The 19,253-nt window shown below is 43.0% G+C and overlaps 3 protein-coding genes, 1 long non-coding RNA gene and 2 other non-coding genes across 6 annotated transcripts; 4 read left to right on the top strand and 2 right to left on the bottom strand.

Moving 5' to 3' along the window:
• Positions 1-206: 206 nt before the first annotated feature.
• On the top strand, positions 207-6,994 carry NDUFB10 (NADH:ubiquinone oxidoreductase subunit B10). Its single transcript, XM_044657095.1, has 4 exons — positions 207-516; positions 6,031-6,169; positions 6,477-6,616; positions 6,814-6,994. The coding sequence occupies exons 1-4, from the start codon at positions 369-371 to the stop codon at positions 6,915-6,917; spliced, it is 531 nt and encodes a 176-aa protein (XP_044513030.1). The 5' UTR covers positions 207-368; the 3' UTR covers positions 6,918-6,994.
• A 310-nt stretch (positions 6,995-7,304) lies between these two features.
• Positions 7,305-10,219, bottom strand: RPS2 (ribosomal protein S2). Its single transcript, XM_044657093.1, has 7 exons — positions 10,040-10,219; positions 9,750-9,839; positions 9,064-9,171; positions 8,628-8,801; positions 8,381-8,540; positions 7,695-7,786; positions 7,305-7,431 (listed from the first exon to the last, which is right to left on the bottom strand). Exons 1-7 carry the CDS (start codon positions 10,214-10,216, stop codon positions 7,351-7,353), a joined length of 882 nt encoding a protein of 293 aa, XP_044513028.1. The 5' UTR covers positions 10,217-10,219; the 3' UTR covers positions 7,305-7,350.
• Positions 7,501-7,634, bottom strand: LOC123232787. Its single transcript, XR_006505292.1, has one exon. It is a non-coding gene; the product is annotated as a small nucleolar RNA SNORA64/SNORA10 family (small nucleolar RNA).
• Positions 10,220-10,841: 622 nt separating the features above from the next.
• LOC123230907 lies at positions 10,842-12,998 on the top strand. Its single transcript, XR_006505093.1, has 2 exons — positions 10,842-10,953; positions 11,294-12,998. It is a non-coding gene; the product is annotated as an uncharacterized LOC123230907 (long non-coding RNA).
• Positions 11,088-11,217, top strand: LOC123232828. Its single transcript, XR_006505326.1, has one exon. It is a non-coding gene; the product is annotated as a small nucleolar RNA ACA64 (small nucleolar RNA).
• Positions 12,999-15,568: 2,570 nt separating the features above from the next.
• RNF151 (ring finger protein 151) lies at positions 15,569-17,497 on the top strand. The gene is made up of 4 exons (XM_044677463.1): positions 15,569-15,607; positions 15,715-15,860; positions 16,235-16,331; positions 16,928-17,497. The coding sequence occupies exons 1-4, from the start codon at positions 15,569-15,571 to the stop codon at positions 17,369-17,371; spliced, it is 726 nt and encodes a 241-aa protein (XP_044533398.1). The 3' UTR covers positions 17,372-17,497.
• The last annotated feature ends 1,756 nt before the right edge of the window (positions 17,498-19,253 follow it).

The raw sequence follows: 19,253 nt of genomic DNA, 5'->3' as shown, positions 1-19,253 counted from the left end.
AAAAACAACAAATAACAAAACCAAAAACCCAACACAAACATCTAGGGTTAATCCTCTCTGCCCAATCCTTTTTATTGACTAAGTCCCTACCCCAACCACAGTTGAGCCACACGAACTACGATTCCCACAGTGCCTTGCGCTCCGGAGGTAGGATGAACCGGGGTGGACGGCTGCCAATGCGCAGGCGGGTTCGTGGCCCCGCCCCTTGTCCGGTCCCCTCTGACTGTCCTTTGCTGTGGAGCTACTAGGCCGCCCCCGGATCCGGCGGAAGGAGAGGAGGCGCAGATTTTTCAAGGTCCCCTGCAAGCTAGGTGAGAGCGGGGACTTAGAAGACCCCGCACGACTCTGTGACCGAGCCCGCGACCGCAATGCCCAAAGACTGGGACAAGGATGTCTACCCAGAGCCGCCGCGCCGCACGCCGGCGCCCGACCCGATCACGTCGCTGCCCAACCCGGTCACCTTCCTGACGGATGCCTTCCACTTCATCGTGGACCTGCCTGTCACCTACTTCCGAGGTAACGGTCCGGCCCCGGAGCCTTCGCACCCTCATAATCCCAAATAAGCCACCCCACCCCCATAGCCCCTTCTTTTAGAGCCTTGGAGGCGGGGAAGGTGGCAGGGCCACTAGGAAGCAGAAACAAGGTGAACCAAAGGGCAGAATGAGGCAGGTAAAGTGCAAGCACGATGAGGAAAGGATCACAGCTCTGGAAATCTAAAAGCTATCCAGTGCAATCAACAGAAGAGGAAACTAAGGCCTACAGGGAGGTATTGACTTGACCAAAGTCGGTGTCAGAAGTGGAGCCTCTTAACTCCCTCTCTTACCTCCTCAGCCAGAGTTCTTTCCATTGGACCGATGAAATAACAATAGTTAGCACTTATACAACATTTTATCTCATTTTTATCCCCCAGCACATCATTTTACAGACTAGAGAACTGAGGCAGGCGACAGGTAAGTGACTTGCCCAAGGGAAGTGTGTGGCCCAGAATCACAAAGTTATCGTTAGAATGCCTCTAGATTATACCCCCGGAATAGAGGATAGATGTTGGTAAAGTTGATGATGCATAATGGCCAAATTCTGGAGGCTTGGCCTCTCAACCCAGAGCATTTGAAGGTTTGTATCTTATTCTTGTCTGGTGGCTCTGACATATGAGGCACTTTCAAGTTTCCTGTGCTGTTTTCTAACCCAGAAAGACAGAAGGTGGGATTGGGCACTAGCTAGGAGATAGTTGCCCCAACCACTCAGAGATACAGTTTCCTGTGGAGCTCCAGGTACTCATGTTCAAGGAAAACTGTAGTTGTTTGAATCCATTGATAAATCTTTTAAGACCTGCCTTCCGATGTAAACTAGAAATAACAGACACTTGTAATGTAGGCTCTACTCTTTTTTTTTTTTTTCCCAACCCTTACCTTCTGTCCAAGGCAGAAGAATGGTAAGATGGGGGTCAAGTGATTTGTCCAGGGTCACTTGGGAAGTGTCTGAGGCCAGATTTTAACCTAGGACCTCCCATCTCTAGGCCTGGCTCTCAATCCACTGAGCTACCCAGCTGCCCCTGTAGGCTCTACTCTTAAGGAGTTTTAACAGTTTATTTGTGATTCAAATGGAGACAACAAGCATTAAGTACCTACTTTTTTCCAGGAACTAAGCTAAGCACTAGAGGTATAAAGAAAGAATAAAACAACAACAAAGAAAAGCAGCCCCTGTTTTCAAGGAATTCATAGTGTAATGGGGGTAATGAAGGGGGGAAAACATGCAAACAACTATACACAGACCAGCTGTGTACAATAAAATTTGGAGATAATCAGTATCAGGAAAGCAATAGCATTAAAGGGGATCAGGAAAGGCTTCTTGAAAAATGTGAGAATTTAGCTGGAACTTAAAGGAACACAGGAAAGCCAGTAGGCAGAGATGAGGGAGGAGAGAATTCTAGGCATAGAGAACAGCTGATGGGGGGAAGGCAGTACAAAAACATGAAAATTATAATAAAAGAGATGATGCTGGTTTCAGTTTATATCTGATTCCATAGACAATGCAGAGTGTAACATGGAAATGGCAGGGTGGAATTCCTGCAAGATACAGGGTCAGGCCTCACCCAGATGAAGGATTTTGAAGTGAGTATCATAATGAAAGCAGTGAATTAAGGTGAGGCTGCAGAGTGAAGAATGGTTTGGGGAGGCAATGAACAAATGGCAGAAAGAACATCTACTGGTATAGTCTAGAGCAGTGATGGGCAAACTGGCCTGTGGGCCAGATGAGGGCCCCTTGAAATGTTCTATCTGGCTGGGGGACATTCCTAATCTGACGAATACAATGAGGAGGATACAATACAATTAAATCTCAAAAGAATTGCCTTAGAAACAGACTAACAGATGAGCATTTCCTTTCCTTTGGTCCCCTCTTTAAAAAGTTTGCCCATCTTTGGGCTAGAGTGAGAAGAGAGAAATGCACTTAATTTTATGACATTAATATGTCATCTTGTTTTGCTTGCTGTTCACCATGGGTGTCTGAGGTTTAGTCACTAAAATGATCTTTATTTGGTAATGGGGCTTGCAAGGACTATGACCAAAACCTTGGGCCAAATTGAATAGTGAGGCCAGGAATGTTGGTATGTACCTATTATCCCTGCTGCTTTGGAGGGGTTGGGGACTACAGTAGGGCTAAAACTGAGCAAGTGAATAAACAGAGTCCTTCCCTATCATAGTGACACCCCCAGAAGGGAAAGGCCACCAGGTTTTCTAAGGAGGGGTGAATAGGGCTAAAAGTATAGGTCAAAGCTTCCATACCTTGGGATTGCCGGTAGCAATTGCATTTCTAGCCCTGCTTGGTAGATAGACCTAGTCTCAATAAATGAACCAATTCTTAGAAATAAGTTGTATATCAAAGGAAATAAAAATCTTACTTAGAAATCTGTTTTCAGGGGGGCATCTAGGTGGCTCAGTGGATTGAGAGCCAGGCCCAGAGACAAAAGGTCCTAGGTTCAAATCTGGCCTCAGAAACTTCCCAGTTGTGTGACTCTGGGCAACTCACTTAACCCCCATTGCCTAGCCCTTACCACTCTTCTGCCTTGGAGCCAATAAACAGTATTGACTCTTAAGACAGAAGGTAAGAGTTAAAAAAAAAATCTATTTTCATAAACCTAAGCTTCTAGTTGGGCAGTTATTCAAGAAGTGTCCCCAGAGTAGCTTGGTTTGTGCTGCATCTAGTCTCATGAAACAGTAAGACATATGGTAGCCATTTATGGGGCTTGTCCCATTAACCAGAGGAGAAAAGGATAAAAAGAAACTGGCATCTTGACTTCTCCAAAAACAGGCATTTTTCCCCTTAATCTTTGGCTTTCTTCTATGGGTACTTTGACCCGTCAACTTAAACAATACAAAAAGAATTCATTTGTTCAATCCATCAATGAGCTGTTCCTTGGAAATGAATTTTCCATATCACTAAAGCATATCCCTTTGAATATTAGAGATTTTTTAAATATCTTAATATCAGGGATAGAAATTTTTCCAAATTAAGCAGTATAGCATTGTGGGTAGAGAGGGCTGTATTCAGAGTCAGAGCTAGGTTCATGTCTCTTCTTTTTTTTTAATACTCACCTTCTAGCTTAGTATTAATTCTTTTTTTTTTTTTTTTTAACCCTTACCTTCTGTCTTAGAATCAATACTGTGTATTAGCTCCAAGGCAGAAGAGTGGTAAGGGCTAGGCAATGGGGGTTAAGTAAGTTGCCCAGAGTCACACAGCTGGGAAGTGTCTGAAGTAATATTTGAACCCAAGACCTCCCATCTCTGGGTCTGGCTCTTAATCCACTAAGCCACCCAGCTGCCCCCTTTAGTATCAATTTTAAGACAGAAGAGCAGCAAGAGCTAGGCATTTGGGGTTAGGTGACTTGCCTAGGGTCACACAGCTAGGATGTATCTGAAGAAGATTTGAACCTAGGTTCTCTGGACTCCAGGCCTGATGCTCTATTCACTGTACTGCCTAGCTACCTTTGGCTCAAGTCTCTTCTGACATGTAGCCTGTGGTCACTGGCAAAACACTTAACCTGAGCCTCAATTTAAATGTAAAATGGTGAAGCAGCTACCTCTCAGCTGTGGTCTAGAATTATATATAAATTATATGGCTCAAAAGAGAAATTTTATATGAAATAATTTGCAAACTAGAGCTATACACATTTTTTTAATTAAAAGTGTCATTTGCTATCTTCAACAGCTCTTTCATGCCTTACTCAATTAATATTTGAATAATTTTACTTTTTTTATTATTGAGTCATTAATATCAGTTCCTGTCTGCACTTGTGATTTTATCTATTTATAGATTTCTTTTCTCTCTACTCCCAATTTCTTTTTTAAACCCTTTCCTTCTCTTTTCTCTCTCATAACTTCTAACCCATTCAGATTGGTAACATAATCTTCGTCGCTGGGGCCACCGACAGGTTCCAAGTGTCCTGGGCTAAATAATTTAGTCCTCACTTCAAGTGCTGTTGCATCCTATGATGTGATGAAACTACTGTACTTTTTAAGAGTGCAGATCTGGTTTTTGTGATCATCCTGCTTCCTTTCACTCACAGGCTTGCAAGAGTCACATCTTGCTTTTCTCAGCATCTGCCACTAGTAGTCTTTGCCCACCTCGCATCTGTAGTTTCTGATCCACTGTACTCTGGGAGATATGTACCCAGGAGATATGTACCCAGGACTGTTAGAAAGGCTTTGTGGGATTTGACTGTGTGCAAAGTTCCCAAGATTTATACATGGACATTCATTTTTGGTGGATCATGCCTTTTGTATTATCCTTGTTTTAAATAAGTGACATATTACAGAATAACACATTCCATGGCAAATAGGAAGGACTTTTGGAATGTTGGCAGACTAGACTTATTCATTCATGAAGATAATTAAGATTTGTCTATACTTCCTCTGGTTTGGAAGGTATAAGAAGCTATGTTGGGTTTTTTTGGTTGTGATATTCAAATCCATTAAAGTTAGGGCTGTTGATGGGAATGAAAAAGTAGATGAGAAGAATGAACAAACTACCTGCAGAATTAATCACCAGCAATCAAATGGAATGGTTTTCCCCATCCTGACATCTCCAAGCTAGAGAACATATCCGACCTAGTGGAGATGTAAAGTAGGATTTGGTGATTAGACAAGGGATGGTAATCTTCAGCAAACATTTTCCCCACTTTTCAGTTTCCTTAAATGGCAAGGATGTTCGTGTGAATGAACCCCTTTTGCTATGGGGTTGCATCTCCTACTTACCCTACATTAGTCTTCAGCAGTGGGGAATGAGAAATCATGTCATCTTCCACAGACCTAAAATAAAAGGCCTCCAAACTTAGAAAATTAGTTCTTGGCTGTGGTCTAGAAGCAACTCCAATTCACACCTATGCTGTGTAAAGCAAATGGAGGGGAGGGAGTACTTCAGTAAAATACAAAGCTTTGTTTTATTGATAGGGATAGGGAGCAATCAAGTAAAGGACAGCTCAGACAACTGCTCTGGGAGTATTGAGAAGAGGGAAAATAGTTTAAGGCTGAAAAGGGATGAGGAAAGCTTCAGAATACTGTATTATGAGAGCTTGACAGAATAAGAAAAAGGGGAGTGCTTCCCAGGGATAGAGAATGCAGGAATGTAGTATAGGAGAAAGGGGGTTTTTTTGTGTGCATTTTTTTTTAACCCTTACCTTCTATCAAAATCTATATTAAGTAGCATGGGTTCCCAAGCAGAAGAGCAGTAAAGATTAGGCATTTGGGTTAAGTGACTTGCCCAGGGTCACACAACTAGGAAGTGTCTGAGGTTAGATTTGAACCTAGGACCTCCCTTCTGTAAACCTCTCAATCTGCTGAGCCACCTTGCAGCCCCAGAGATAGCTTTTGAGTTCACTAGTAGTCTAGTTTGCTTTGAAGTAAATTAAGATCAGCAATTTAAACATCAAGCTAAGGAGTTAATGTTTTAGACTAATCTATGAGCTAAGATTTCCAGACCCCAGAACTTTCTGTGGATACTATCAAAGGATATAACAGGCCTTTCCTTTTACAGATTTTGTGACGGAGCAACATTTGAAAAACAGGACTTATTACTATCATCGTCACTATCGCCGAGTACCAGACTTAACAGAATGCAAGGAAAAGGATATTTTATGCATGTATGAAGCAGAAATGCAATGGAGAAGAGACCAGTATGTATACTAGTCATTGTATTTCTCTGGCACCCCAGGATCACCCTTTACACCTTCCTGTTGTCCTGACCAGTCAGAGTACTACTGACTTATGAGTACCATATAAACAGTTCTACTTTGAATGGGAGGGAGTAAATAGACCTGTTTCCTCACTGAAGCATTGGATGTAATGCCCTTTTAGATGTCTTCCTGTCTTGGGATAGGTGGAGGTGGAAGAAAGATGAGTGTACTCCTTTTAGTTCTTCATTTCACCCTATTCCTTGGCTGTGTAATCAAGAAAAGCACCCCTACTGTTTTTCTCTTTCAGTAAAGTCGATCAAGAAATTGTCAATATTGTCCAGGAAAGAATGAAGGCCTGTCAGCAGAGAGAAGGAGAAAGCTTCAAACAGAACTGTATGAAGGAGATTCAAGAGTTCTATGATGTTGCAAAAGCTTATCAGGACCGATGTGAGTGATACACAGTCCACTCTACTTCCCTGGGTCTGTGGGAGGGAAATGAGCCAAGCAAGAAACTTGAAAGTGCTAACAGTCAATTCCTGCTCAAGACTGGATAGTTGTGACCTTTCATTTTTAACCTACCAAACAAAAGAAATTCAATCCTATGGTCAAAGATGACAAAAAGATAAGCTTTCTTGCCTTTACAGATCATGAACTTGGAGCCAATGCAACTGCCCGGAAATGTCTTGCAAAGCAGAAGCAACGGATGCTTGCTGAGAGGAAAGCTGCTAAGGAGGCAGCTGCTGCCTGACTTGTGGAAATCTTGTTAGGATCCAGAACATTGTTTTCTGTGATCCTAATTTATCCCAATAAAAGTCTTTGCAGTTATGTCTTGTGGTGTAAGTAATCTTGGTCAAACCTAAGCTTTATATACTAATAAATCAGGCCTCAAGAGTGGGAATTCAATCCCTTCCACCCCATTCCCACCCAATAAGAAACTACAAGTAAATAAATAGCAGGGGGCAGCTAGGTAGCTCAGTGGATTGAGAGTCAGGAGGTCCTAGATTCAAATCTGACCTCAAGACACAGTTCCCAGCTGTGTGACCCTGGGCAAGTCACTTGACCCCCATTGCCCACCCTTACCTAGGAGCCAATACACAGAAATTAAGGGTTAAAAAAACACATACACACAAGTAAATAGCAGGCAGAGTTCAATTTATTCATTGTTTATAAAAAAAAAACATTTATGTGGTGGCCACAGCAGCTGCTTGGGTCCTCTGGACAGACACTCGAGTGTGAGTCTTCACAAGATGGTCAGTGAATTCCTGGAGAGAAAAAAAAAAAAAGCCTTATTTTACAGTACTACCAGTGGGTACAGCATAATCATTAAAGTCAGTTGTCAAGTCCCATGAAGAACAGAGAGACCACTGCAGGTCAAGCTGTTGTCAAAGGGAATTCTTGTTCTCTCTCCTGTGTACGACAGTCACACCATACTTGGCCAAGTGCAACTGAGCAGAGCTAAGGAGATTGGAAATCATTTCCTAAATTATCTTGTTACCACCTCCAGATTTTTTCCGCTATGTCATACCTGATAGGGAGACTTGGTGAAAACAGTTTCTTTCCAAAGGTCTGGGGTTAGGTAGCTATATGTTTTCGAGATGGCATCAAAAGTAGCTTTAGCTGTTGAATGAACAAGTTACATGTGATTAACAGTAATTTGTAACAGAAATGTCCAACACATTTCAAAATTCAAGGAAGAACTATAAGGCCTCATATTGCTCTTTCCACTTTTCTTTCTGCTCTACCCTTCAAAAAGTTCATTCCCAATAATTCCCCAGAACTATTTCAGTGTTCAAGTTGGCTTACCCATTTTTAAGAATAATGGTATCACTTGTCCTAGTCTATAAATCTGGCATTAAGCAGATTCCTTCACCTCAGTTCAAATCCTTATCTATGCAGAGATACTGACTACCCCCCCCATGTTTTCATCATTTTTTTTATACCTAAGAAAAGCCATCTGATATTCCCAAATTAGTCTTATTATGAACATGCTTCCTTCCAGTAAGAATGCAAACTCCATCATTCTTTAGTATAAAGAAAATTAAATTCCTCTCCTCAGGTTGTAACAATCTCATTTCTCAATGTAAATGAATATAGCTAAAGATTATTCAGAAAAAAAAAGCTAAATAAATTCCTGTCTACCACTGATGAAGCTATCCTACCAGCATTTAATATTTTAAAACACTAAAATTAGTATTTTAAAAGCTCACATACCAAAGTTGCCCAGAGTAGCAGTACAGCCCCTAGCAGAAGTGTAGCAATCATCAATTCCAGCCATCATCAACAGTTTTTTAGGCACAGGAGCTGAGACAATGCCAGTACCTCTGGGGGCTGGGATCAGGCGCACCAGAACAGATCCACAACGACCAGTGACCTGAAGACCAAAAGAGAAATTCAGTGATGACCCACCTCCCTTTCACCTGGCAATAGGATATATAACTATTACACTCCTGTCCCTTACCTTGCAGGGTACTGTGTGAGGCTTGCCAATCTTGTTTCCCCAGTAGCCACGTCTCACGGGAACGATGGACAGCTTGGCCAGAATGATGGCACCACGAATAGCTGTGGCCACTTCCTTGGAACACTTGACACCCAGGCCAACATGGCCATTGTAGTCACCAATGGCTACAAAAGCCTACAAAGAAGCTACTTTTAATAGAGAATTGAAACTTCCAAACAGTATAATTAGCTGGGTGGCCAAATGCCCTCTATTTAGTTTGCCTATGGCTGCCTGGTATAGAAGACCAGGATTGCACAGGGAACTTTCAATATTTTTAAGACTAAGTTTTTAAAAAAGAGACCATTTAAATAAAGTATGAACTTCATTTCAAAATCAGTCAACTGCTAAGGCCCATAAAAGGCCAGGTTAAATTAACTAAACCAACTAGACAAATTACCTTAAACCTGGTACGTTGTCCAGCTCTAGTCTGTTTCTGAACAGGCATGATCTTCAGAACTTCATCCTTCAATGAAGGCCCCAGGAAGAAATCTATGATCTCTGACTCCTGGGAAAAATAACATTAGATTGAAACTATTTGAAATCTAATGATAAATTTAAACAAAGCTAACTTTACAGTTACTCTTTAGAGTATGTATCAACCTGAATAAAATTAGATCCTTTCCAGCTCTAAATTCACAAGCCACATATAACTCACAGGAACATTACTTCTTTATACAATTCAATTCTTATTTTAAATTAGATAAAGTGCTTTACACAGATCAGCTCCATGTAATCTTTGATCCCAAACCTGTAAGTTAAATTCTTCCCTCATTTTCTGGTCAAGAGATAGATTCAATGACTCAAGAAATAAGGTTTTTATATCACCCCTTATTAAATAGTTGATTCTGGGACAAATTCACTTTATTCTTTTAAAATAGATGCCATTTATATGCTTAATTTGAGAATAAGCAAACTTGACAGTCATTTGGAGGGGCAGTTTCTTGTTGACTAGATTAGAACACCTGTACTGTGCCAACCTTGGTTCAGAGTAGGGGGGGATATAGAAAAGTGAAGGGATTTCCTGGTAAAGACCTGGGGGAGGTTGTCAGAACATAGCCCGGGCCACTCCCCACCCTCCATTACCTTGATAGGAAGAGAGAAAAGATAGATCTCCTCCAGAGACTTGATCTTCATGTCCTTGACCAGCCGTCCCAGCTTAGTGACAGGAACCCACTAGACATAGCAAGAGAACCATAAGTTAACAGGTGGACGGCGATAAACTGCTCGGCCTCTAACTCTTAAGTCTTTCCCCACCCGATTTAGCAATTGAATGACCAGCACTGAAATTTGGAGAAATAAACCACCAGATGCAGGCGGCGAGAAGAAACTCAAACAAACTCACTGTTGAGACACTGCAAAACACTGAAACTAACCTCCTTGTCTTCGGCCTTTCCTCCTCGGGCCCCACGGCCGCGGCCCCGGCCTCGCCCACGGCCCCGACCACGACCTCGGCCCCCACTGCCGAAGCCACCGCGGAAACCACCTCGGCCTCCGACTCCAGGGCCCCCGGGGCCACCAGCTCCTCCCGCAGCACCGGCGTCGTCCGCCATTTGCTATGAAAAAGAAGGACTAGTCATCAGTCAAGCGGGCGCTCTAAGATTCCCTCCAACCTCCCCCCTCAATCAGAGGCTCAAACTGCCATCTACAGGCGCCGGGAGTGCACCAGGGATGGCAGCTCCCAAGCGCTACTAGCAACGCAGCCAAGTAAGCGCCGGGCCCAACGGCTGCCCGGCCCGAACTTCCGCGTGTAGCGCAAAGCCGCTAAATAGGATCGGCCCCGACCCGCAGTGCAGAGAGACAAACTAAATCAAGCAAGGGAACCTCTCCTTGGGGAAGCGTGGCGCCGATGCAAGTGGATTCTTCTCGTCCACTCTCGGATAACGCCTAAGCTTCTAACTCCCCAACACAAAGATATAGATATACTCACGTGTCCAATAGAAGTAGAAGGCCGTCTAACGCGCACCGAGTGCTTTTATAGAATCTAGTTCTCGCGATATCTTCTGGACGGGAAGCTTCGATTCCGGGATTACTCAGATTGATGGAGGAGCTTTTGTGATTGGTTAAATCAAGCCCTCCCCCTAGAGCTACCGATATCACCGAGTCTTTTGACCCGGAAGCCGTTATCTGGTACCCCGGAAACGGTATGTTAGTAGCGTGGATATAAATAAGGAGGGACCGGGTTCATTGGATTCTTTTTGTCTTCAGGCACGTATTAGTCATATAGTAATCTCTTCCTCTTTTGGGGAGAGAGGTGGCGGCGGCGTATCCCCACGTGGGAGTTTCTCGGGTAAGGATTGGACCCGGCCAGGTAGGGGTGGGGGACCCGAAGCTGAAGGCCGCGTGTGGACACTCCGGCTCCTGGCGGCCCCGACTCCTCGGCGCACTCATTGCTCGGACCTGTTGGGAAAGGGCTAAGCTGGCGTCGTCTGAAAATCACCCGCGGCCCTCCACCATGGCCATGAGTGAGACAACGACGCCCACAGCTACTGGGGTCTTTAAGCTTATCCCCCATAGACTCAATGTGGGGGATAAAACCCAGGCCCCGACAAATGCTGCCTTGTGATTGGGGGCGGGGGCCAGGCATGGGGGAAGGATGAGGTCAGACTAATTCTACCCCTTTCTCCCAGGACTTCGGAGTGACTGACAGAGTTCCAGCCGCATCATGTCACAAGCACGGAAAGTCTGTACCTGCAGCAAAGTAGAACAACCTTCCTAAAGAAGTTGGCGCTCCCTACGAAGAGACTTGGAGTCATTTTATCACCCAGGTGGACTCTCCATGACAGCTGTGATCCAGTCCGGTCCCCCTACTTTACACACTGGGATGAGTTTAGCAGAGTCTGGGCCAGAATCTAATTTCAAATCAACCTGTAGTTATGAAGTATCTAGTTTTGTGCTAGGTAGAAGGGACGCAGTCTAGAAGGAAATAGTTCCTGCCTTCTAGGAAGGATTGCAAATGATGAAGCAATATTCAGAAGAAAGTAAATAGAAATGATAAGGCAGCTAGAGGGCTGAAAATGGAGTCAGGAAGCTATGACCCAGGGCAAGTCCCATAATATTTTGTCTTAACAGAAAGAAATGAAAAACCAATGCCAAGAAAACCTGTGAACAATGTTACAAGAGGTCCACTAGTGAATAACAAAAATAGAGATGATAGGGCACAAACAACTGAAATGGCCAGGAAAAGCTTGTTAGAATGATTCTGGTCTATGTAGCCATAAGGTGAAAAAAGAGAAGGGGAATGATCCTGGGAAAATGAGTTGGAGAGTGGATTGTGAAAAGCCACACCAGGGATCTTTGTTTTATTTTAGAGACATTGAGGAATTATTGAGCCTTGAATTCAAGGAAGTGGTATGCTAAGGATTGTGTTTGAAAAATATCCATTTGGTAGCTGTAAGAGGCAGTCAGATAATAGGGGCGTGGAATAAGGTATGGTTTATTTTTGGGGGGGGCCCTTCTATCTTAGAATCAATCTGTGTATTGGTTTTTAGAAAAGATAATACTTGGCTATTTTGAATTTGAGATGCTTGTGGGGCATCCATAGAGGCTGAGTGTAGAGAAATTATTTTTACTGTATCACTTGATTGCTAATCTTATTCCATAATGTTTTTTGTGTATCTAAATCTTTTGCCAAGTTCAGAGATTTTCCCCTAGTCTTAGGAATGTCTTTTGTATTTCTTGCTCTAAAGCATCTTCTAAAACTGGAACTCAGAATTTAAGTTGTCTTCTCTTAAAAACAGCTGACCCGAGCCAGCTATGTCAAGGGGCCATGGGCACTTATCCTTGGTCTCCATTAAAATAAATTGTAAAAGTCAAAACTTAACCAGATCTTCCCATCTAGATCACAGAGAGCTATTAGAATCATATGACCTATGAATTACTCCTCATGACTCCTCACCATCATGAAATTAGAGCTGTAAAATATAAGCCCACCTCATTAGATATCCACAAATTAGAGATGTCTAATTTTTCAGGGGAGGGCTAAATAATGAGCTGTCAGAACTGTACTGAAATGGAAAAAAGACCCCTATATCAGGGTCTCTGATCACTGACCATTAATTTGCTGGTTAATTGCTAGCCTAATTAATAGAATTATTTTTCAGACCCAGAAACCAGTCACTGAGCATTTTATTTGCCACAGAATGTTTCCTTGAAATCCATATAGGCAAGGATCAATCCCTTTGGGCGCTTCTTAGTACAATACAACTTTGTTGAATGGATAAATTAGAGGGAATGTGGATTTGGATTCAGTTGCCTGGAGGACAGTGATTACTTTGTTTTGTTTTCATCCAAGAAATTAATAAAGCTAAATAAACCAAATGTGATTTGTTGGAATTTTTTTGTGTGGTATATTCAGTTTGAGAAGCTTCCATATCACTAGCTCTGGGTGCTGCTTTTGAATGATTGCTGCCATCTTAAGGATAATTTCTAAATCACAATAGCTGCCTTTTCCCCTTAGCAAAATGGGATTAAGAGCTGTACTATTTACTTTCTATTAACAGTTTTGTTTGGTTAATCTTTGTGCCTCAAATCTTGTTCACTCTGCTGTCAAATTGTTCTTCCTAAAGTGCAGGTCAGGCCATGTCCCAGCTTTATTCAATAACTTCATTGGTTTCCTGTTGCCTCTAAAGTCCAATATGAACTCTATGTAGTTTGAAAGGCCTCCATAACCTCGCTGCCTACTATGCCACCGTGTACTACTAAGATCTAATAACACTGGCCTCCCTGTTCCTCAAACTAGACCATGCATTTCACTTTTCTTCCATTCATCTCGTTCTTTGCCTGCAAGAAGCTTTTCCCATCCCTCTTTAAACTTACTACCTTTCTCTGAGCCTAACCTATTTATCCTGAATGTATGTTATTTCTCCTATTAAGCTTTCTTTTACCTTCATTGTAACCTTGGCACTTAGTGCAGTGCCTGCCTCATGGTAAATACCTAATAAATGCATATTTACCTACATAGTATCTAAAGTAATAAGCTGTAGGTAAATTGTACCTTTCTGAAGCTAGAAAAGCAAGATTGAATCCAGAGAAGCTTCTGTATCTCATGGCTGGTCGAAGCTCCACTTAATCTTGATCCTAAAAACTAAAACATTTCCTAACTAGGGTTTTTGGGCAAGTCACTTAACCCCACTTGCCTAGTCCTTGTCATTCAGTCTTAGAATCCTTACTAAGAAAAGGATTTTAAAATTTAAGAAGGGATTTAAAAAAAAAAGCATTCTTGGTGAGAGTCCATACCCTTAAAAGGGTCATGTGTCCAAACCTCATTTTTACCAGTACTCAGAAGAACTTTTCAAAAGTCAATAAATTAGGGGACAGCAGTGCCTTTCTTATTCTCCAGACACCTGGAGACTTGGGATATGTGTGCTTTGGACCAGGCTTGTCCTAGTGACTGATTAAAAATTAACACACATTTTCAGTTTCTTCAAATTCATTTTTACCTAAAGTTTTGTTTGCCTAAATGTGTGCTGCTTCATCCTCTGACACAAGTTAGGTCAGGCAAACACCAAGGTCATAACCATATTTAGGTCATTAATTTAGTGATTAACTTGGCTCATCAGTATTCCTAGACTTGGAGCCCAACAGGCATCCTAAATCTTAGGTGTGAAAAATCCCTGAATTTTGAGGGCTTGAAAGAGTCTGTCCTGGGCCCCAATTTCTTAATGTGGTAAATTTAAGGGCTCCCTCATTTCTTGGAAGAAACCTGATCAGAGATCCCACTTCTGTAAAAAAATGAAAACAGACCCTGTCCTGCCTCAGAGTATGAGTCAAGTGAAAGTATAGATATTGAACCTGATAGCTACCTGATCTATCCCTATTGTGTGGGCTTCTGGTACCTAGACAAGAAAGGCCAGGAACACCCCACTCCGGGTGCTGATTAGCCATACCCCTGGCTGGGCACTGCCCCAAGGATTGAGGCTGTGATTGGTTGATGGTAGACAATGAGGCTATGATGTCAATCTGATTAGAGGCCAGTGAAATGGGGTCTCAGCTTGCCTCAGTTCAGTAGTGCTGCTGCCTAAGACCACGATCATGGTGAGTTCATACCTTTCCTCTACTTTTGTTCTGTTAGGGATCACAAATTTTTTTTGTACATTACACCTTCCTGAAGGGCAAAAGAAAGGACAGTTGTTGCCTAGGGTCCTACCTATCCCTTGGGCTCAGAAGGACACTAGAAGCTTAAATGTATATAGATCCTATTAAGCCCACTAAAAGTCTCTCCAGATTCTAGTCTGTTTCACTCCCCCACCCCCCAAAAAAATCTCTGGATTCTAGGCCTGGCTCTTTTAGGCAGCAAAGTAACCTCTGGTAAATTATTTCCCTCTGAAGCAGTTTTTATTCTCTGTAATATGGTAATATATTTCCTTTCTCTGCCCTTCCTCCCCTCACTGTAAAAGGCTATTGAGAAGAAAAGCATTATGATACCATGCTGTTGTGAATAAGTGGAATATATACCTTTAGGAGGTCTGTCTTCTGAAGTTCCTAGAGGCTTTAACTAGTTCAATTGAAGATCCTCCCCTAGTCTGTATGCAAATGAACAGAGGGGTGTGAATGGTTTGGTCAGAGGTACAGGCTTCCAGAATCTCTAGATAGGCAATGTGACTGTGACCTCAGTACTCAGTTCTGGAGCATGTGATTTGGACTTATCTAGGTCCCCCGGGTATACAGGAGATGACTAATGAACAAGCCATGGATGGGGGGTGGGGGGCAGGGTTGGCCAGAGAAAATGGACACTTGTGCTCCAGTTTATACCACCACCTTCTAAATGGAAAGTTGGTTATTTGGGCTGAGTGCTTTCCTTTTAGTGAATTGATTTAGCATGCCTTCAAAGACAGAGCAGCACCTTTAGGGATGGGTGTCTTTAGGATAGGGTGTCTTCTGGAAAAGGAGGGAAGGAATCTCTTATGTTTACATCAGGCAGCCAACCTTCTACTGATGTCCTGGTGGGCAGGTTGGGAAGCAAAAGAGAAGAGATGTGGGAGAGAGGATCCCATCTTCTCGTCACTAATCCTGTGTCTCCATTCTGTTCTTGCTTGGGGTGAATTTACAGAGTGGTGGGTATGATCTCAACCTCTTTGCCAGCCCCCCGGACTGTGCCTTGCTATGTTCTGTCTGCCATGGGGTCCTCAAGAGACCAGTGAAACTGCCATGTGGTCATATCTTCTGCAAGAAATGCATCTTAACCTGGCTGGCTAGGTAGGGTATGCAGTCTCAGCCTCAATTAAGTAGGGGTGGCATTTTTCCTACTTAAGAGCAGGCATAAATGGGGGGAGGATAGGATTAAAGATAGGTTCCACTTTATACAAAAAACCTCTTTAGAAGAGATTCTCACGGCTAGGTCCACCCCTTTATCCCAACCTGTTGTTCCTCATCTTCTCTTTCCTTTCAAAAGTGAGAGGAGACATTTGATATATGGGAAAGAGATGTCCTCTCATGTATTGCTAACTAATAAACTCATGAATTGCAAAGAGTCAAGGGAACGAATTTTCCATCTTTGGTGAGTGGGTGGGTACAGGTCATTTCCTGAAGAACATGCCTGGTAAGCTGTCCTGTTGGCTCTCTCTCTCCAGACAAAAGACATGTCCTTGCTGTAGGAAAGAAGTGAAGAGGAAACTGATGGTCCAGGTGCACAAACTCAGAAAAACCATTGGGCGCCTGCCAGTCAAGGTATAGTAGTAGCCAAGTGACCCAGGGGGCCATTTGCCACCTGAAGATGACAGTGTCCAATAGACAGATCAGGAAGCTACCTCTCCTTCACTTCTCAAGAGGCTGGGAAGGGAAAGGAGCACCATAACTGTCCCATGCTAGGGAAGGACTGGAGGCACAGATCAAACAATAGCACTACTTTCCAGCCACCGGTTTTTTTGTTTTTTTTTTTTTTTTTTTAAAACCCTTAACTTCTATGTCTTGCCTCCAAGGCAGAAGAGTGGTAAGGGTGGGCAATGGGGGTCAAGCGACTTGCCCAGGGTCACACAGCTGGGAAGTGTCTGAGGCCAGATTTGAACCTAGGACCTCCTGTCTCTAGGCCTGACTCTCAATCCACTGAGCTACCCAGCTGCCCCCTCCATCCACCATTTGGAAGCAGTTTGGTCAGGAAAGGACATTATCCCTAAGAAGTGGTTGAGCTTGCATTTAAGCTCTCCAGAGCTACTCACTGATTTTTTCCATATTTTGTCTCCTGTTTTTATTTCTTCTTGCTTGTCTCCCTGCTTCCTTCTTCTATTTCCTTTTCTTCACTTTTCTATCTGTCTGCATCTGTGCAGTGTAAGAATTCCCAGGCTGGTTGCTGTGTCACCTGTCCCCTATCTCAGCGTAGGATCCACCTGGACTCCTGCCCTTTTGAGCTTACCCCCTGCCCTAATGCAGGCTGTATGGCTAGGGTACAGCGGGCAGCCTTAGTGGAACATGGCCGGAGCTGTGGACATGGTCGACAGCAGCGCTGCCCCCTTGGCTGTGGGGCCACACTCACAGCTGTTGAAAGGGAAAGCCACAACTGCTATCGGGAGCTCCGAGAGGCCTGGGGCCGACGAAGGGCCCAGGGCCGGGCCCTGGTCTCCCGACTTCGACATCGAATGAGGCGGATCCACCGGGCCACCAGCCTCATCAGAAGGCAGCTGACCCGGCTGGAGGCTTTCCTGGAAGAGGAGGAAGAGGAAGGCGCTGATATACCTAACATCAACACCGAGGTTGCCAGGGTTGCTATGTAGTGCCTGCCCAGCTGGATGGCCAGGACTCCTGCCCAGATCCCCTCCCCTGGGGCTTACCTTCCCTGGAGAAAACTGGGGAAGACCAGGCTACTATGACTGTAAATAGAGAAGGATGAATAAAGGTGGAGCCCAAGGGGTCTCAAAGCCTTGTCCTTTAACCTTTCGACAATTTTGCCTCTCCCCCCCTCATCCTCCCACCCCCGACACACACACAAAGTAACCCTAAGTTACATTTCTCTTCAAAGTCTCCAACTCCTCTGAGAAAAGTCCATTCTCATGTGCTTTAGCCTTGAGAAGTGCCCCACTTCCCCATGGAGCTGTCTATGGCTCCAAGTCTCTATCTCTGTGTCTATGGCACAGAGATTCTAATCCCAACAATAGGATCTACAGCTGCCATTTATTTTTCTGCTAGTGGTTTTACAAAGTATTTCATTTTATTCTCACTTGATTTGTTACAACAGCCCTATTCTACCATAAAAAAAAAAAGTATAAAGAGATTAAGTAATTTGCCTTTGATCACCCACTTTTTAAGTGCTGAAGCTGGGATTTAAGCCTAGGTGTCTTGTAATTCAGGAGATCTTACTATCATACATCTTTATCTTTGACCAGTCAACACTGTTGAGAGTCCTATGTTGTCTAAAAACTATCCTAAGCTCCAACTCTGCTCTGAGGCACACTCCCTAAACCTCTCTGTGGCCTGTCTCTCAGATAATCCCCAAACTCCATAAACTACAGGGACCTCCATAGTCCAACCTCCATGCTACCCTATTTCTTTACCCCAAGTTACCCTACTACAAGGGCCCCTCCCACGTTAGAGTGCCCTAAGAGCAAAGTAACTGAACAGTGTAGATTACATCCAAATGTAGAGATTAACAGCATGGTATAGTAGGAAAGGTCAGGGGCCAAAGAAGTAGAATTCTAGTATGACAGTAATCAATTAATGAAGTAAAAGAAGGGGTCCAGCCTGGATGGGAAGAAAAAAGACCTGACCTGTCAAACAACATTTGAAGTATTGATGACAAATAGGTTTCAGAGCTGGGCTAGGATAAAGCTGGTACCCTATTACCCTCACCCCTAGAAGCATTGTTGAGGTTTGGGAGGAGTGCTAAAAGATTGGGAAAAGGGGTCTGGAAGAGTCTGAGGAGAACATTAACAAACTGAGACATTCAGGGAAGGGTGACTAAAAAAAAGTGGAAAGAATTGAAACTGCCCCAAAAAGGAGGAGTCAACCTTTTTTTATTTTGACCCATTTGGCAGTCTGATAAAGTCTATAAAATCAATGTTTTTAATAAGATTAAAAAAGAAACCAATTATATTATTGAAAATAATTATCCAAATGTTTTTAATAAGTTCATGGGCACTTGGCTAAATATTGATGCAATAAAAGAATTTTGGTGCACTCACCTTCCTGGTGGAAAGTAGGTTTCAATATACAAGGGGAATGGATACTCATTCTTCAGTTATAGTAATCAAAGAGGAAGTAGGTGTTTGACCATGAAACATAGAACTAGGACCAATGATGGGAAGTTATAGGGAGATAGATACCTAGTTTATTTAAGGAGGAATTTCCTAACAAAGAATGGCCCAGTAATGAAATATGGGATACCTTAGAAGATTGTAGTTTATCACTTCAATTTTTGAAAAATTAGTTTTTGAAAAATTAGCAATTCCAACACATCACAGCAGCAAGAGGTAGAAAGAGAAACACCATTTAAAATCACCCTAGACAATATAAAATACTTGGAAATCTATCTAACAAAACAAACACAGCTATTATACGAAAACAACTACAAAACACTTTCCAAACAAATAAAACTGGATCTCAACAATTGGAAAGCCATTAATTGTTCATGGGTAGGACGAGCTAACATAATAAAAATGA

Source organism: Gracilinanus agilis, chromosome 1 (genome assembly GCF_016433145.1).
Source record: "Gracilinanus agilis isolate LMUSP501 chromosome 1, AgileGrace, whole genome shotgun sequence".
Lineage (NCBI taxonomy): Eukaryota > Metazoa > Chordata > Mammalia > Didelphimorphia > Didelphidae > Gracilinanus > Gracilinanus agilis.
Note: the sequence above shows the minus strand (reverse complement) of the source record. Positions and strands in the feature narration are given on the sequence as shown.

Bases quoted from the DNA above. Each gene is read 5' to 3' on its own strand.
- RNF151 (XM_044677463.1), top strand. From the start codon at position 15,569: ATGTTTACATCAGGCAGCCAACCTTCTACTGATGTCCTG. The intron at 15,608-15,714 runs GTGGGCAGGTTG...GTGAATTTACAG, and splicing joins AACCTTCTACTGATGTCCTG to AGTGGTGGGTATGATCTCAA. The intron at 16,332-16,927 runs GTATAGTAGTAG...GCATCTGTGCAG, and splicing joins TTGGGCGCCTGCCAGTCAAG to TGTAAGAATTCCCAGGCTGG.
- RPS2 (XM_044657093.1), bottom strand. From the start codon at position 10,216: ATGGCGGACGACGCCGGTGCTGCGGGAGGAGCTGGTGGCCCCGGGGGC. The intron at 7,787-8,380 runs GTATGTGAGCTT...TTCATTCAACAG, and splicing joins TGCTACTCTGGGCAACTTTG to CTAAAGCTACTTTTGATGCC. The intron at 7,432-7,694 runs GTATGACATAGC...TTTTCTCTCCAG, and splicing joins TCACCAAGTCTCCCTATCAG to GAATTCACTGACCATCTTGT.
- NDUFB10 (XM_044657095.1), top strand. From the start codon at position 369: ATGCCCAAAGACTGGGACAAGGATGTCTACCCAGAGCCGCCGCGCCGC. The intron at 517-6,030 runs GTAACGGTCCGG...TTCCTTTTACAG, and splicing joins GCCTGTCACCTACTTCCGAG to ATTTTGTGACGGAGCAACAT. The intron at 6,617-6,813 runs GTGAGTGATACA...TTGCCTTTACAG, and splicing joins AAAAGCTTATCAGGACCGAT to ATCATGAACTTGGAGCCAAT.